General features: G+C 36.8%; 1 protein-coding gene across 3 annotated transcripts in view; it reads left to right on the top strand.

Moving 5' to 3' along the window:
- Positions 1 to 3,244: 3,244 nt before the first annotated feature.
- Positions 3,245 to 18,603, top strand: part of prdm1.L (PR domain 1 L homeolog) — a 16,847-nt gene continuing 1,488 nt past the window's right edge. Inside the window, exons 1-7 of one of the 3 annotated variants that reach the window (XM_018263353.2) lie at positions 3,245 to 3,401; positions 8,424 to 8,672; positions 11,913 to 12,032; positions 14,464 to 14,713; positions 15,891 to 16,978; positions 17,089 to 17,217; positions 17,711 to 18,603. The exon at positions 17,711 to 18,603 is cut by the window's right edge and continues 1,488 nt beyond it. In XM_018263353.2, the coding sequence (XP_018118842.1) occupies positions 8,490 to 8,672; positions 11,913 to 12,032; positions 14,464 to 14,713; positions 15,891 to 16,978; positions 17,089 to 17,217; positions 17,711 to 18,283 (2,343 nt within the window). In that variant the 5' untranslated portion in view covers positions 3,245 to 3,401; positions 8,424 to 8,489 and the 3' untranslated portion in view covers positions 18,284 to 18,603. Of the gene's footprint in view, positions 3,402 to 6,834; positions 7,281 to 7,549; positions 8,173 to 8,423; positions 8,673 to 11,912; positions 12,033 to 14,463; positions 14,714 to 15,890; positions 16,979 to 17,088; positions 17,218 to 17,710 lie in introns of those variants that run through there. The other 2 variants (XM_018263352.2, XM_018263354.2) reach the window with 2 other exon arrangements.

The following is an 18,603-nucleotide window of genomic DNA, read 5'->3' as shown; positions in this document are numbered from 1 at the left end:
GAAACAGAGATGAGAGAGAGAGAGTTGCTAAGTGCCTCTAACGACTCGTGCCAAGCACGTGGAAGGTAAATCCCCTAATTCAATCTATTCTTCCAGCATTCTCTGGCTGGCAGCCAAGCTAAATATTTCTGCTGGAAAATGCACTCTTGTGTTCTGGGCTCTTCATAGCACACTAGCTTTCAATCTGCAGCTGAAGTAGAGGGGTTTTCCTTGTGCTTGGAACACTTGTGTGTCATCTTGTGTGTTCTTGAAGGAGTACTTTGAAGATATGTCTTGTATACAGAGTGTGTGTGTGTGTGTGTGTGTGTATATATATATATTAAAGTAGGCACACTCGCTTTTTCTTTTTCAGAAATATAAATACTTGTTTTTTAGATCTTCACATTTTACTGTGTTTTTTTTCATATATGTTGGCAAAGCATTTGAGTTTTTGATTCTATGGAGCTATTGTCCAACAGATGGCTATCGTTGGCTAACTGTTTTAAAGAGTGTAATGTTTAATATACGTTTCACAAATACCCGTTGTTACTTTTTTTATATATGTTGATATATTGCATGTTTCAGTACAGTGTTATTAGCATTTTTCTTAATGGGGGGAGAGAGAGAGAGAGAGAGAGAGAGAGAGAGAGAGAGAGAGAGAGAGAGAGAGAGAGAGAGAGAGATGATATATAGATAGATATACAGATAGATAGATAGATAGATAGATAGATAGATGACAAGACAGAGAGAGTTACAATAGATTGTTAGATTGATAGATGATAGAGTGATAGAAAGATAGATTCTACAACACATACTGTATGTCCCTGTTCACCTTGGACACTTCACCAGTAATACAACAAATAGTTCCCTAAGGAGGAAAGATAAAAGCATGGCTGAAACTGTCAGCCATTTATCTATGTGCCTAGCTATCAGTATCTTCTCTGCAACAATTTCTATTCACCAAAAAGACAGAGAAACAGTAGCAGAACAGTTGATGAGCATGGACCAGCAAGGTATCTCTCCAAACACATATTTTGCAACAAGTATGCCTGAAATCAGGTCAGTTCTACTCAACAGATATTGTCAAGAAACAATATGGACTTGACTGTGGGACATCACATTTAGGGAAAATAACATTAAACTTGAGTTTGAGAAGCTCTAATAGGATTATTTTAATGGACGTTAGCTGCCACTTTTTTGTCATATCTCTACTGGGATTTCCTGCAGGCTGCCACCTTAAATTTGCTGAATGTTCTTTGGATAACTCAATTATAAGAGCTTTAATATTTGGGTGACTGGAGTAGAGCATATGGGCTGCTTTGGCTGGCTTGTGCCATGTGGTGTGTTCACTTAATTGAGAAGATTAATAGAGGTGTTTCTTTAATTGAGGACTCAGTAATTAGAGTTCAGTAGAAGTGTGGAGTCTGCTGTCAGTGTGTGTGTGTATTGGACATGCTCTACAAGTGACAGCTTTTATAATATAATCCACAAAGAGATGATGTCTGTTAGCAGCACATCGTCTGATAATAAGCAGAAAGTAAATTAATTCTTGGGGTTATCTGTAGATATTGAGCAGGTTATCAAGAAAACATCCATGGAATGGATCATCAGTTGAGAACATTACATTCCAAACAGAAGATCAGTTTCCATGTTTCTATAAATTTTGGTGTGAAACTGGGAATGTGTTGGTGCTTTCCAAATACACTACTAGGAATAATAATACACTATACCAAAAGCCAAGAACATATGGAACAAACCTGTGACAAAGGGAAATACCACTCACATACCAGGCTGCATACTGAGAATAAACACACTATATAACACCTTGTGAATGCTATTATGGAAGAAATAACTAGTGAATTGTATTGGTACACAGTTGCTGACAAAATGCACGTCCATTACACTACTTACAGTTATATTGTGCTTGTGAAATTTCTGCAGTATCAATGCTGCAATGACATGTTGGTCAACTTTTTCCCCGTTAGATTACAATGCCATGATGAGCTAATTCAGAATTCAATTCTGCTGACAAACCTAAAGCACGTGCTCTGCATTTAACATCTTTAAAAATCTTGTTAGAAAGCCAATCAGTGTACCGTACAACAGGATTCTCTTACAGAAAATGCCCCAGACTGAAATACACTGCAACACATACCATGAATGGTGATTAATAATCAAAGCATTCATTTACATAGAAATGACTGAACTGGTACAAAAATACAGATACATGGATTTACCATTCCGCCAGGTTATAAAGTACAAAGCTCGTTGATAGTAACTTTTTGCCTACATTGTAGCTGATAACTAGACCATAGATCACACACCGCTCTCTCATTTAGATGCTGACATTGAAAGACGTTTCATGTTTTGCAATTGCAAAATTTGAAGAACATTGAGTTTATGACTTTTTTAATTTTTCCATCCAAAAATTACTGATCCTAGAAATTACTTTCTTTTTCCTACATATTCATAATCAATTAAGTTGGAATAACAACATTTACAACATGTCATTTTCTGGCAGACTGCAGTTTGCACTATTCTTTCTATTCTCTAACAAATATGCACTTTCCAAATAAGCCCTATGCGTGACGATTTCTTATGTTCTGAGGGTCCTGCCCTATGCTTTTTAAGAATTGTACAACACACAATCAAGCTACTGCTTGTCTGAAACCACAATTTTTAAAAATTGCGCAATTTTTAAAAATATAGCAACAGACTTCCATTTACAAAGTTATCGGAATCTGTTTTTTTAAGGCTATATATTGGTTTATTTAATAGTTAAACCATAACTATAATACAAGTTTAAGAACTCTTTTTCTTTTTTGTTGTTGTAATGTTCAATCATTACATAGAATATACTAGAGTATTTACTAAATGGATTAAGTTCTACGTTTGGATATGGATATCAGATTTCACAATTTAAATAGTGCTGCAGCTCAAAAGTAATTGAAATTATTTGTTGATTTTTTTTCCCCTGGGCAGACAATTGATCTGCTCTCTCCTACACAAACAAGCCATGTGGCTTATAAAACTAATTCATATTAAGCAGGATTTCTATTGTACAGCTCCCTTTTTGTCTGATTTCACTCAGCCTAAGCAAACTGTCTTACACATCTTAAAACAATTTGGCAATCGGAATTATCAGGCAGGCTTGCCAAAAAGAGTTTGTTTTGTTAATTGCTCTTGTTAAGCCTAATTACTAAATGGGGTGGAGCTGAAGTAAGGGGGTTGTAGTAAGGGGAAACTTTAAAATCCTTGCTGCAGCCTGGAGAGATGTCTAGATTTAAAGAGCCATTTGGAGTGTGTGTGTAAGCAGCAGTAGTTGAATCAGAGTAGACACACGCTCAGATTGTGCACATGGACTAATACTATGGAATGCTTTTACTGTTGACTGGATACCTGCTTTATGGAAGTACATCAAGGTAAAAATATTGTATTTTAATATACTTTTTATTCCATCTTATATTATTGAGAATCTAAGATATTTTTTTTTACTATTTGAAATTGTTCATGAATTTTAGTGTTGATTGTTTTAAGCCTTTTTTTTTTATATATCCTTTCTATCCTTATTTTCTTATTAAAAAAAGATAAATATATAAAGTACACATATATATAAATATATAAAGTACCATTATACATGGTATAAACAAACACTGCATTGTGATGGGATTAAAAGCTGAGAGTAATAAGTCGGAAACCTGCCGTGTTCCTGCTTTTTACAACGCTGGGTGCAAGGACTCCCATTGTTTTTCCTTGGCTGAATGGAGATACTGTTCAGTAAAAGTGTTTACTTTCCACCCTTGTTATTTATACTAGTTAATGTACTGTACCAGATAACTTGACTTCCTGATCCTCATATTTCAACATTGCCCCTTCTAATTTGACACATGGTTTCAGTTTGACACAATTTTATCAGTAAAGCTCCTGCTGGGTGCTGCCTGCTGTTGCTTTATCACAAAAAAAGTGAGTTATCTGAGTTATATTGTTAACAGTCCGACATCCACTGTGGTTAAGATTGATGTGACATACAGTGAGGGAGGGAGATATACAGTGCTTGCTTAACTCCACCAAGGAGATCCCCTCACATTGCAGAGCAGTGAGGGGCAATGGTCACATTAGAAATTATTGTTATGTCATCATTATTAACAAGGGCTCTGTTGATACTTGGACCAACTTTAAGAAAACATGCATAGGATCTCTTAAAAGTAAATTTTTGCTCGCTTAGCAATGTTTTTTTTGCTGAAGTATTTCTTGTGTTTAGATTGTTTTGGGGTATTATTTGTAGCTGCTTCTTAGCTGAATAATCAAATCATTGCAAAAATTCCCTCTACCAGTTTTTCTTTCTTTTTTTACATTTGGCGGCTACGTCTCAGATGGTGTCACTGTGTGTCTGTTTTGTTCTTTGAGCTTAATGAAAAGTACAGTTTAATCACTGGTGAGCCAAATTGAGCATGATTAGCTGTTATTGCAGATTAGTGTATTGTCTGGCGCTGGAGAATATTGATCTGGATGTGTGAGGGGTTGCCCTTGTCTGCTCCAGGCCTAGATACTGTAGTGGGCACAGAAGGGAGGGTGTGACTAGAGTCAGAGAAGCTTCAGGGAAAGGTCCAGATGGGCAAGAAGTCTGGCCCTGAAAAGACCATGTCAGGAAGTAGGTCAGGTACTTGTGAGGGGATTATAGGAAACACGCATCATCCTCATGCGGCAGGCGGCAGGGCAAGCGGCATACAATTATGAGGAATTAGAATAGCAAGAAGTAGTGCAGATTTATCAGCTTTAATTGTCTATTGTCCGGGCAGGGTCCTTCTTCCAGATCATGACGGCTGCCAACCTCCTAATACCTTTAATGGACTCTCCATTGTAGGATTAGCTGTCTAAGAACAATGTCTTTCTTGAAGACCGGTTGCTTGTTGTCACTTCTCTTTAGTGTCCCCCCTTTTTTTTCTTATCTCTTTTGAGCTGCTGCATTTATGGAGGAAGTTTGAAGAGGGCCAGAGAGTTGCACTTCTGTCAGCAACTGTATTCCTTGAGGGGATTGAGGGCTACCTATTGAACATTAACCTTCTTACTCCACCTTCTCTAATTCAGACCCGTCAAGAAACAATAGATAGTTTGATAGGATAGGAGATAGCCAAGGACAAACACTTTTAAAAGGTCATTTTGTACCTTTATTTTTTTAAAGCTTTCTTTGCTATTGCATGTGAAATGCTGCAACAATATTACACACACAGGAATTAACCACCTGCGGGAAAATTAAACTGATTTTCAGTTATTGAGACTTTTAGACACTTATCTGGAAGCACATTCAAATCAAATAGCATAGTTAAAATTCATACATATACCTTAACTTTTTACCACTAATATATGAAGAAATATACTCAATTAAAATGTTGCACATTTGATGTGAATTGATGTTAAAAAGTCCAGTGATAGGAAACTTTAGCTTCTTTATCTAAAGAAGCTAAAATAACGACTTATGTAAAGCTCTAAAAACTGTAGTTATATAATAACAGATAAGGTACAAATACTCCATTATAGCAAATATGGATTGTAAGCTCTTGCGAGCAGGGCCCTCAAATCATATATTTATTTTGTACCCCTTGTTTATTAAATTATTGCAAAGCCCCTGTTTGTTATGAATTATTGTAAAGTGCTTTAAAACTGGATGGAGCAATATAAATAAACGATGATGATGATACTGATTATGTTTTTTTTTTTTTGCATATCTCTATTTTTCTAGGTCTGGGCTCAGCTTTTTCCTTTAATATTATTTAAAATTTGCAAGCTTAAGCTGGTCCCTGTTCAAGACAAGTTAATGCAAATGACTGGACATTAATATAATATATGCCAGCACTGTTGTTACCCATGTGCATTTTGTCTGGCAGACACTTAATGACGTTTAATATTCAGGATTTTGTTTTCTCTATGCAGCTTCTACATTTATTAGATGCAGTTTCAAACAGCCCTGTGAAGGTTTGCATTTGCAAACTTTGCAGTATAAATGCTATTTACCATAAGAAAAGTTACCCCTTTGCTTTTAGTTTGTTTTGAGTCTTCCGTCTTACTTCTTCCCCCCCAACACTGTGTTATGAACTGCTGATGGTGAATGAAAAGATTTAAAGGCATCTACATCTCAAAGTGTCTCTTGTTTTTCTTTTCTGCGTAGCTAGAGCCACCTTCAGTATGACTGCATTGTTTCTATGCACTAGGCTGCTGTGAGTCAACCACACTAGTTTAACTCTTGCTCAGCCTGCTATGAGTTGCATTGTTTCGGAGCATGCCTGCAATTGGCAGGGACTTTGTACAACATTTTCAAACTGGCTTACTTTTGGCTTAACGCGGCTGTTTGCACAATTTCCGGTAAACTTTGTGCTCTGTGTCGAGTAATTTGGACAATTTATAGCCTCCTTTAACAACCCTTTACAGACTTTACAGACCCCTTCTTTATATCTACCAATTCATATGAAAAGAAAAAGGTCCTTTTTAGGGCACAGGGACATACACACTACATGTTTCTGGGTCTGTAAACTACAGCTCCCAGCATGCCCTATGATCCTTACATGGGAGTTCTAGTTGAGCCGGAGGGGCACAAATTAGCTTTCCCGGTGTAGCCAACAAACTGCAAGAAAATTGAATTCTTTATATACCATAACAGGTCATGTGTTAGCGTAATGCATCCAATTTCATTTCTTAAACTTAACTTTTGTATTTTTTTTTTAAATCATTTTAAGCTGCATGTGACTTTTGTGTTTTTTTACTTTAAAAAAGGAATATTTGTAATAGTCATGCCTTAAATAGTTGAAAAGTTAAGATATAAAGCTAACATAGAGGGGTATATATTTCTTTTTTTTCCAATAAGGTTTTTTCTTGCTTTAAGCTTTCCAGTCAATGAAAGCTGCAAGTTATTTGAATACCTTGATATTTGGCGAGTGTTAGAAGGCTTGTGATGAGCCAGCCCTAGTCAGAATCCCAGGTAGGTTGTAGCCCCACCCTCAGTGAGTTAAGAGCTAATAATAGGAAGAGAAAGGAACCAGTCAGTCTGTTTGGTTTCACATAGACTTCAGTAGTGGCGTAACACAGAGTCCTTCAGCATTTCTCTGAGGCAAAAAGCAGAGTGCATAGCACCTGTCTGGCAGTATGAGAGAAAGCAAGCAAGAGGAGAGTCAGTCCAAGGTGCGGAGTCAGCTCATCTATGTACTATAATATTACAACAACTGGGAAGACAATGCACTGTGTGTACTTATAAGGGAAGCACCTCCAATGTTGGATTTTTATAGTGAAAATTGTGTGGAAACTGCCTGGTAAGAATATTTCTTTTTATGCTTTTTTTTTTTTTTTTTTGCGGTGTCAACCGAGTAATTTTTGTCCTGTTTTCGGTGTATCTGCTTTAAACTTCAAGCTTCTCTTGTGGTGGTTTTGGTTTCTTACTGATCTTTTTCTTTATCATTCATGTCTGCTTAGTGTGTTTTTTTTTTTTTTTTTAATGTTACTTAGCGTGCAGAGCCCACATACTGTGTATGCAAATAGGAACTAAATGTAACACTTTTTTTATTAATGTATGAATAGATTATTAAAAAATCAGAATTGGCTATTTTAACTACATTTTGGATTTGGTTGAAAATAGTACTGATTAGTTCATTTTATGTAAAGAATGCCTTATGGTGTAATAATGTGTGTGTGAGTATGTGTGGCTATTTTATCTATAGTGATAGAAAAGGTTAAGGAAACGGTTTTTGCTGAACACTGAAGTAAAGAGAAGCTGTGCATCTACTCTGCTCTAGTGCTCTGACAGTGTTGGACGTACTTACTGAAATTGAAGGAGTTAAAGCGAGACCCCTTCTAGTTATTTAGGAGGGATCCTGGCAGGATGTCGGGATTTTTTTGTAATACCCTCGGCAGGATGAAAAAGAAGACGTCAGAGGACTTAGTTTGTTTTGAAAGTTGTTTGCGAGCTGGAAGCTGGTGGGAAAGTTCAGGCTTCCCCATTCGGAAGAGACAGGCTGTAGCATGCAATTTCCATTTTTAGCTTCATTCAGACGTAAACGGCTTCTTCCTCTTCCTTTCCTTGTTTGTGACACTTTCCAAGGCAGTTATCCCAGAAGGCACAATGTCATCTTGCTGCCACAACTTGTAGCATTGTTAGAGAATAGAGGATACAAGAAATCATGTAACCATTTTGTTGAGGTATCACAGGTAGGTGGCCTGTGTAGGAGCTAGGCATTATGATGGTATAGAATACAAAACAAAACTACATTTAGTCTGTTTTTTTTAATACAAGTGCTTTTTTTTTATACCTTTTTCTCCCTTGGATATTACTCTACTGTATCCGATATCTATGAAGTACCAAGGTACCACAGACTGTAATATTGCTCACACTGTCTCAGAGGAAACCACATCATCTGATGGACTTTGAATTTTTATTTCTCCTGTCTCTCCTTTCCCAGGCTGCCACACAGCAAAGAGCAATTACAGGTTCTAATACTCCCTGACAGGAGGAAACATAGTAAACAATGAAAATGGATATGGAAGGAATTGATATGACGCTGTGGTCAGAGACTGAATTTGAAGAAAAGTGCACATATATTGTGAAGGATCACTCCTCGGACTGCAACTCAGATGGAAGTAATGTAGTTCAGGCGCAAGTATCTTTGCCCAGGAATCTGCTTTTCAAATATGCATCAGGATGCAAAGAGGTAAGAGCTCAAAGATTTAAAAAAAAAAAAAAAAAAAAAAAAAAATTAAGCCATCTCCTAAAGATGTGCATATATCTTTTAATATGCGTATGGCAGGACAATTCTTGATAGTAAACATTATTAGAGGTAACGTTCCCAGATATTTGTATTCTTTTATTTCCTTTATATTTCAGAATCTATATAATGTCCCCCTAATTTCAAAACAAATAGTAATGAATGATGGCATTGGTATCACTTTAGAGTACTTCACCTGAAAGCTTCCAAAGAGCTGCCTTGTTTTGCCCCGAGATCTATCCTTTTCTGAATCTAGAGAGGGTGCATTCTTCAGATTTTTGGTTTAATAAGGGCTGTGAAGTATCCTCAAATGTTTACATTTTTATAAGTTAATAATAGGTGTAGTGGTGCATTCCACTCCTACTAAGACATCAGTCTTTTACGCTTTTTTTCAGGATTTCCACAAATGTAGACTAGATCTAGCACAACATATTGTGTTTAAACTGTAGAAAAATACAGTTATATATATATTGTTCATACAGTTCATAGCTTTCTTAACAAGGTGTTATCTTTAAAAATAATACACAGAATGCATTCCTAATACAAAACAGTATTAATTTGCTCTGACCCAGATTTCCTGTAAGACAATGCCTATTTACACAACTTTACACAATCTTAATTGTTATGGGGGTTATATGATTCGCTGCTGTGTATATAAAATAAAAAGAATTGCCCAGTTGCAAATGCCTATCACATCTGAGATTAATAAATCTTAAATAATGTTAGCTAGTTCATAAAAACAGTACCAACAGAATTTTCAGCGAGAGATGTTTAAGGTAAAGTGAAATTTCTTGGAAAGCATTAATCTTTGGGTTGTTGAACCTGCAGAGACAATTGTATATTTCATCCTGCAGACTTTGGGGACTGCTTAGACTTGTTTTTCAGTGGGGGGCTTTAAAACATCATTATTTCCCCATGCTAGATACACGTCTTCTCGGTTTGAGTTACTGGTTTTTGTTTCTGATGCCACCAGTTGTCAGGTAGCACTCCATGAGCCAACATAATGACAAAGATTGATTTTTCCTAATTGATAGAGAGGTCAGTGCTGCTTGTAAAGAAACTGGGGAAATTCTGTGAGGAGCAGGGGGGGGGGAGAGAACATGCTAAAAGCCCTCTGCCTCCTCTCTGGAAGTGTTTATAGAAAAGGCCTTGCCCCAGCAATGAATCATTGGGATCTCTGGTCAGTTCCAGTGGCAGTTTCATTCCAGTTAGATTAGCAGTATTTTAATGGATTTCTAAATACCCATAAGTAAGAAAGAGCATTAGTTTAGGCAGTCGTATTCCCACCACCTCCCCTTCCTACAGGTTTTAGCCTGTTTTTTACCTGATCTATTCAAAATTTAGCATTTCAGCTAATCTGTTAATTAATCAAAAGTCAATACCATGCCTGTTGAATAGAGCGGTTTCTAAATCTTAAACTCTCTTTGAATTTGTTGTTTCCACCAAAATGGATTTCCTGCTAAGGAAACCAGAGCGCCTGATTATTCTTAAGGGATAGATAGCTGTGTGCTTGGCTTAACTGCAGGCTGATCTCTGCAACCCAGTGATGTCTGACATGCTGTGTCACTGAAACTTCAGCACCAGATGTTTTTCACTTGACTCTTTCAAGTAAGGGGGTTTTCAAGAAATTCTCACCAATGTGATATGCTAATGACTGCACTGATATGGAAAATATCTTACATGAAAGAGTTGTGGGGAAGTTTGAAACCTAACTGTTCATGAACTTTAAAAGTGCAGGGTGAACAAGGAACAGCACCTGCTTATATCAGAACAGGTTGTCCCCCGCAACTGAGCTTAATCTTATACACATTCTTTCATCTCATTTCCCCATGTCACTTTCCTTAAGGTACCAATTAATTAGAGTAACTGGGTACTGTCACAATCCAGAAATTCATCTTGAGATGAGTACTGTGCAACTGTAGAAGAATTACAACATATTTAACCCAGCATTTCACAGTGTTGCAAATCAGTCCTTTAAATGAGAGCCGCTCTAGAAACACATGAATCAGAACAAGCTGTGTTTTTTTTTTTGTCGGAAAAGTTCAGAGCATCTCAAACCTTTGTCTATATCGCCCTCTGTTGGCGCATGTCATCCTCCCCTGCTTATGCATGTGCTAGGGAGATCCATCAAGAAAAGTGTTAGTGCTGAAATGTGGATTAACAATGACTGGAATCCTTTTGAGGTGTGTTCATTCTGATTTGTTAATTCATTTAAATACCTATGATGCACACACTTGGCATTTATTAGAATCCATAATTAGAATCTTTATAGAGTACCGGCATTATGTTTTTGCAAGTCATAGACATCAGGTGCTCATGATTCAATTTAATCGGACCTCTCTGAGCTTTATATATCACACCAAAGAAATTGCATGGCCTCCAAAGATGACCTGGAAAATGATTTATATGTAGTTGTTGCTGTTCAAGGGTAATTACTGCAGAGAGCTGCTAAATCATTAAGTGCTCAAGATCACACTGGTTATTATGCTAAATGCGTGTGATACAAGGATTCAAGATTATATCAACACTTTCCACAAACATGGCATTGAGAAAGTTCTCCATACTTTTTCCATAACAAGTTGTATGGTCCTAAGTCTTATAAATGTTAACCGGACATTGCTATGATCCTAACAAACCATTGTAGTCTATTGTATATTGTGCTAACAGATTACTATAGCTGACAAATATTTCTTGGCAATGCGTAGCTGCTAAGCAGAGGTCAGTTTACCAAAAATATTTTCAGTTACTTTAAATAGTCTGCAAAAGATCATCATATTATTCAGTTCTGTTTCGAGCACTGCTGGTATGTCTTATATATAGGCACCGATGCACCCTTTCCTGTAAAGGAATATAATGAGTCAATAGGGAGTTCATGTAAAGATTATATACCGCAAGTCTACAGACTGTGTGCTTTTATGCAGCCCAAGGAAGGTCACTAATATATATATATATATATATATATATATATATATATATATATATATATATATATATATATATATATATATAGATATATATATATATATATTATATATATATACACACACATATATACATCGTTATACTGTAGCATTTGCCAAAATGTTTATTGCAAATTTCTTTTTTCATTAAATTCCATTGCCTTATCACTTGTTTTTATTTAGTTTTTTGTTTGTCTAATCATACATTCTTCTTTCTTCTTGTAAGGTGGTTGGAGTAGTCAGCAAAGAGTACATACCAAAAGGAACACGGTTTGGACCATTTGTAGGGGAGATCTACACAAATGACACTGTTCCAAAGAATGCCAACAGAAAATATTTTTGGCGGGTAAGTTTAAAAGAGATAAGATCTGTACTATAATCAACCAGTGCAGCGAATGATATTACATGAAAACAAATGGTGCCTAGGCTGCAAGAAATACATTTTTTTATGGGTGGCATTTTTCGTAGCTCTTTTATGGTTATCTTGCATCAGTTGTTGTAATGGGAGATATATGTGGAACTAATATCAGTGGGATTAAATATTTCCCATGGGCCACTTCCTATAACAGCTGTGGGTATTGTAAAGCCGGTTTATTCTGTCACCCACCTCTTTTGATAATTTATTTCATTATTAGATAGCTGTAGTGTTACTGGCAATCATTTCCTTGTAAGACACCTTTCATTTGGTCTGTGTATGCCTCTAAAGGAAACAGTGGCAACTCATTTCCCATATGATGCAATTCACATCCTGGCATTGCCGGCTGCGATGGGAACATCTAGTTTAAAAAAAAAAAAAAAAAATGCAAACTTTGCCTGCATCTCACTCATTGAGAGAGAGGATGTGTGGGGTTGAGTAAACCCCTTAAGTGACATTATTTCTTGTAACTGAGCTGTGAGTCAGCACATTCTCTCTGCTTTATAGAACATGGAAACATCATGAGATGGGCTAGTAGTTTCTTTCTTTGTAAACATGTGACCTCACCTTGCTGCCTATTTCACGCTCAAGCCAAATGATACAAACCCAATTTCTGGTGAAACTCAAATGTAAATGATAATTGCAATTACACTATTTTCTCCTTTTTATAATTATACTACTATAGAATCTTTTACACAGGGTTTATTAGTGCTCCTTTATCTCCTGTCACATTAGAGGTTTATATATTCATGTAGTTTATAATCTCAATGCATCTGTTTGCCAAGCGAGCGGATCTTATAGTGTATGGCCACCTTAAGTCTTCTCATCTCTTTCAATCATTGTTAAATAAGCCACAGGCATTTCAAGCAGCAGCAGCATAGTATATGTAAGATGCATTTGAGCCAACAAGCAGATCTGGTGATTGTTGCTCAAACATGCAATAGGCAGCATTTTTGAGCAACAATTTCCTGACAATGTAATGATAAAAATGTAAATTTAAACATTTAATTTTTTAAAACTGCATTCCTATACACCATGTTTTCATTTAAAAGGAAAACATGTTTTATTCTGACAGCGTTCCTGAATCCAGGAACCTATTACCTTAGGTTCCAAAAGAGGTTGTGTGACACTCCACCGCAGTAAGAGAAACCCATGTTCCTTGAAGTCTACAAACCTGGGTGAACCAGGAAAGATTACAACTCCTCTGACATTCACACAGCCCTGTTCCATTTTCTCACAATTCATACACCACAGTAATTCATGCACAGCACTTCAGCGCAGCCACATGTATTTCCCCCTTTTCAGTTACAGGAAATTGCTTTAAAAAGAAAGTGATTCTTCATTTTTCTTTTAGCATCTCTCTTTAGCTATGTCTGCCTTGCATTTTGCAATACACTGCAGCTCAATGGCATCCCTTAAAAAAAGTTATTTTGATGCATTTTAAATTTATTTCATAACTAATACATATGTAGAAAACAAACAGCAGCTTGGGGATCTATTAGACGTAGTTTAACATTAGTATAGTCCTAAATGCTGCATTGTCAATGAACATGGCTGTCTACATGTGCAGGGTAGTCTGCCGAATTCATTGACCAGAACACAATCAGTCGCTTTCATATGCACCAGGCCTGTCCTTCCCTTTAGTCTCACTTTCATACGCATAACAATATGCTAAAAGAACCAAGAATCATTTTGTCTTGTGGCATTTTCACTCTGACTAATTACATGCTATCTTCACTCTCTCCATTGTTTTTTTTTTTTTTTTTTTTTTTAACCTGGCTATAGGTTGAGGAATTTTTTTTATATTCATTTCTAACACAAAGTAGTAACACAGGACTCAACTTGTTTTCTTAAAGGAAAAGTGACTGTGTTGGCTAGGAATGAATGAGACTGTTGGCCTTGTCCCAGCTTTGCTTATTGTTATGGCAGGTGAAGTTCACTTTTGCTACACCCAGTGTTCAGACAAAAGGGCTGCATTCCAAGTAGTTATATAAGTGATGCTACAGTCTGGTGGAAGAGAGTGCAGGTAAAAAAAGAGAATTAGGAATGCTGAGAATTTTCAGAGAAATCTCCTCTCTCGTTATTATGCAGGAAAGGTACTTCAGGAAGAAGTACAGTGATAACTATTTGCACTAGAGCACATTTAAAAAATTCTATAATATGGCACTGTGTATATTTTTGATCAATGCGGGTTTGTGTGTTTTATTATAAATATATAGGTAATATTATCATTTTTAACCAACCAATAATGGACACAGCCACGCCCCACCCATTTCCTGTGGGTATTCCACTTATTTTTTATTACTTTTGCTCCTCATTTTCTAACTTTCTAATATTACTTTGTTTTGATCTTTAATATTAGATCTATTCAAATGGTGACTTCCAGCACTTCATCGATGGTTACAATGAAGATAAGAGCAACTGGATGCGCTATGTCAACCCAGCACACTCTCTTCAAGAGCAAAACCTTGCCGCTTGTCAGAATGGCATGAACATCTATTTTTACACCATTAAGCCTATACCAGCCAACCAGGAACTTCTGGTGTGGTATTGCCGGGACTTTGCTGACAGACTTCATTATCCCACTTCTGGAGAGCTTGTAGTGAATCTCCGTAAGTAGACTAAGAAACATGATCGGAATGCAAGCACTGCCTATGTGATCTCATGTTAAAACCTAGAATTAAATGGGTGTATCTGCCTTTAATAAGGGTAGTTTTGCATTTAAATACCATCTAGTGAATAGATAGGTGTGTTGCTGCTATTCATTGAAAAGGAAGTTCAGTTCATTCCATGAAAGCCAAAGAGCCAATAAGCACATTTTAGGGCCATCAAAAGAACACCAACTCAAGCACTTTAAAGGCCTTATTAAATAGGAACATTTCATATATTTTCAACAGGGAGTTAAAATTGTTCACACGTTAGCAGACACCACATAAACCCAAGATCTATGTCTTTTTTTTTTTTAAGCAAACCAACTGAGGCAACTTCTTTAGAATTTCAACTCAACTTCCTCTCTTAGGGTAAAACCTGATTGCATCTCTTGATGTACCAGACATATCTCTCCATCTCGCATTTACTGTCAGTTTCTTGGTTGTTGGGTTAATTTTTTTTTTAAAACAAACTTTCACCTATGTGGCTTATTTGAAGCGGAACATTTTGAGGGTGCTATTTCTATCTGCACAGAAGTGCAAGTATATAATGCACTTAGTCAGGCTACTCAATTATTAGTAAAATTATGTTTTTATCTGTTTAGCATTTGCATTTTGCTACTAATTTTACTGAAACACAATATACTGAAATATACTGCTGCTTAGTCAAACTATTGGAAGGCTCTAGTGGAAGTGAAACTTTACTGACTTCTTCCTCCTGAATGTTTTTTACTTTTAATTTGAAGAAATCATTTTAAACTTCCTGTTCTGTTGCAGAGATAGTGATTGTTCAGCCTAATAAGCGATGATTCCTCCAGTGGTGTCTCTCCTATTCAGAAATTGCTCAAGTTCTATTATACAAAAACGTGGCATCAAAATGCCCAAAAATACTACATGGGCCATAGGCGAGAGTACTTTCTATAAGTAAAAACTATGTAAAGCTGGCTCACAGAATTACATGTATGTTATATAGTTTTTTTTTTTTATAGATTTGTATAGCCTTGACATTTAACTGGAGTACAAAGCAGGAACATTTTGTGAAAAACATAATGTAATATTTTGAATCCTGATCATTCTAGCAAGCATTAAGGAAGCTTTATTATTCAGCTTGATTAATATTATTTGTTTCTCTTTATTTCAGAACAAAGTGTGATCATTACAGAGGAGAAAAGGAAAGAACTGATCCCCCAGAAAAACACCCCAAAAAAGGAGCATAGCGTGAAAGAAATCCTAAGGGATACAACAAGCCACTTGAAACACAAAGGCAATCTACTGAGCTCCATGTCTGCAATCACACCAGAAAAAGAAAAAGTGGATGTGAATAAAAACTGTAGCCCTGAAAGGACTTTCTTCCCGAGGGTAGTTTACCCTTTCCACTCTCACATTCATGAAGACTATTTAAAGGCATCTGTAGGCTATAACATGGACAGACAAAATTATCTGATGCATTCACCAATTCAGCCATCCACAACACCAAGTCCTTCATCAAGAAGTAGCCCTGACCAAAGTTTCAAAAGTTCAAGTCCTCACAGTAGCCCTGGTTCAGCAGTTTCACCTCATTATCCAGTGCAGGATCACAAAGAGTTCTATCCATTCATCAACAGACCATACAATACTGAAGGTTTGGGGTCATTCCCTACTTATGCACCCCCAGGAAGTCACCTGCCACCATTTGTATCCTCTTACAATTCAACGTATTCTAAATATTTATTACCACCCTATGGCATTGGCTGTAATGGACTCAATTCATTGAACAATATTAATAGTTTCAGTCCCTTCTCAAGGATGTACCCAGTTTATAGCAGTATGCTTGCAGGTGGAAGCCTTCCTCACCATTTGCTAGCCCATGCTGCCCTACCTGGTTCTCTACCACATGAGGGAGGACGTAGATTGCTGCAACCTGAGCTGCCACGAGACTTTCTTATTCCTGCACCCAATAGTGCCTTCTCCATCACAGGTGCTGCTGCGAGCATGAAAGACAAGCAGAGCAGTCCCACTAGTGGATCACCAACTGCTGGCACAGCTGCATCCTTAGAGCACATAATGCAACCTAAACCTACCTCAGCTGTGATGTCCACAAGCAGTGAAGAAGCCATCAATCTTATTAAGAGCAAAAGGAATATGACTGGTTACAAGACTCTCCCATACCCATTGAAAAAGCAAAATGGAAAGATCAAATACGAGTGTAATGTTTGCTCAAAAACATTTGGACAACTCTCAAACCTAAAGGTAAGCATCTGGTTGCTGTGCCAAGTTGCAGGTCACATTTTCCATCTACAAAGATAGAATACTAATGATCTGGGAACACATCACTAAATTGATTGTATTTCCTTTTCTAGGTGCATCTTCGGGTACACAGTGGGGAGCGACCATTTAAATGTCAGACTTGCAATAAAGGATTCACTCAGCTGGCGCATTTACAGAAGCACTTTTTGGTACACACAGGGGAGAAGCCTCATGAATGTACGGTGAGTAAGTGACATACAAAGAAACTGATGTTAAGTGTTTAAACACTTTTGACTTTTATATAGTACTTGTGTGAGTAACCAGGATACTCCATTATACAGAAATTGTCTGTTGCATCTCAAATAGTATGGCGAATGCCGTTAACAATTCACAAATGTAGCAAAATGAAAACAACAAAATGTAACAACAAATTAACAAATGAAAATGCATTCATCTTGGGGTTTTAATAGATATAATGATTTGACTAGATTCGAAAATTGGGCAGCAAACTGGAAAATGAACTTCAATGTTGATAAAAGTTATACATATAGTTTCAGTGTGTGTGTGTAGGTATATGCAATAGGGTTTGCTTGGAGAGGTTGAACTTGATGGACTTTGGTCTTTTTTCAACATATTAAGGGAAATTAACTGCCACATTATATTTTCAAAAGGCTGCTGAAATATAAAGATATATTGAACGTTTACTGATGTATGCACTGTTCTGACTCTCTCTAGGTTTGTCATAAACGGTTCAGCAGCACAAGCAATCTTAAGACCCACTTACGACTGCACTCTGGAGAGAAGCCCTACCAGTGCAAACTGTGTCCTGCAAAGTTTACTCAATTTGTTCATCTCAAACTGCACAAACGCCTTCACACAAGAGAGAGACCACACAAATGCATTCATTGCCACAAGAGCTACATCCACCTGTGCAGCCTCAACTTCCACATGAAAGGCAATTGCCCTGTATCTCCAAGATTGGGTTTGTCCAGGGAGGACCTGAATCGAATCAATGAAGAAATTGAAAAGTTTGACATCAGTGACAGTGCAGACAGGTTAGATGATATGGAAGATATGGACATGTCTCCTGTTGTGGAGAAAGAAATAATGACTCTTCTCCGGAGAGAGATGGATGAGGCAAACATGAAAGTATCTGTCTCAAGGAATATGGGCAATGGACTTCTCACATCTGGATGCAACTTTTATGATCGATCTGATGCAGTAGTAATGAAATTGCCCCATAGCTCTCCTCTACCTCTGTTACCTGTAAAGGTCAAACAAGAATCTGTTGATCAAATGGACTCTTAACAGACAGAAGAAATGAAGTGTTATTTATGGGGTCAGGATACTCGTAGCAATTATTTGTATATATTTATATAGATGTCACTCTGCTGGCCTGGGAAGATAAAACTCTCTCAAGAGCCCTATTTGAAAAGAAGGATCTCCGAGATAAATATTCTCAGGGCATGGAAAGAGGCAGGGAAATTTGCGTATTGCCTACTCACTTATTAATTTTTATCACTGAAAGACAATCATTTCTCCATAATTATTTGTCAGTGAAAGTATTTCATAATTTATTATGCAATTGATCATACTTAAAGCAATAATTATCAAATGTTTACAATGAG

Source organism: Xenopus laevis, chromosome 5L (assembly GCF_017654675.1).
Source record: "Xenopus laevis strain J_2021 chromosome 5L, Xenopus_laevis_v10.1, whole genome shotgun sequence".
Classification (NCBI taxonomy): Eukaryota; Metazoa; Chordata; class Amphibia; order Anura; family Pipidae; genus Xenopus; species Xenopus laevis.
Note: the sequence above shows the minus strand (reverse complement) of the source record. Positions and strands in the feature narration are given on the sequence as shown.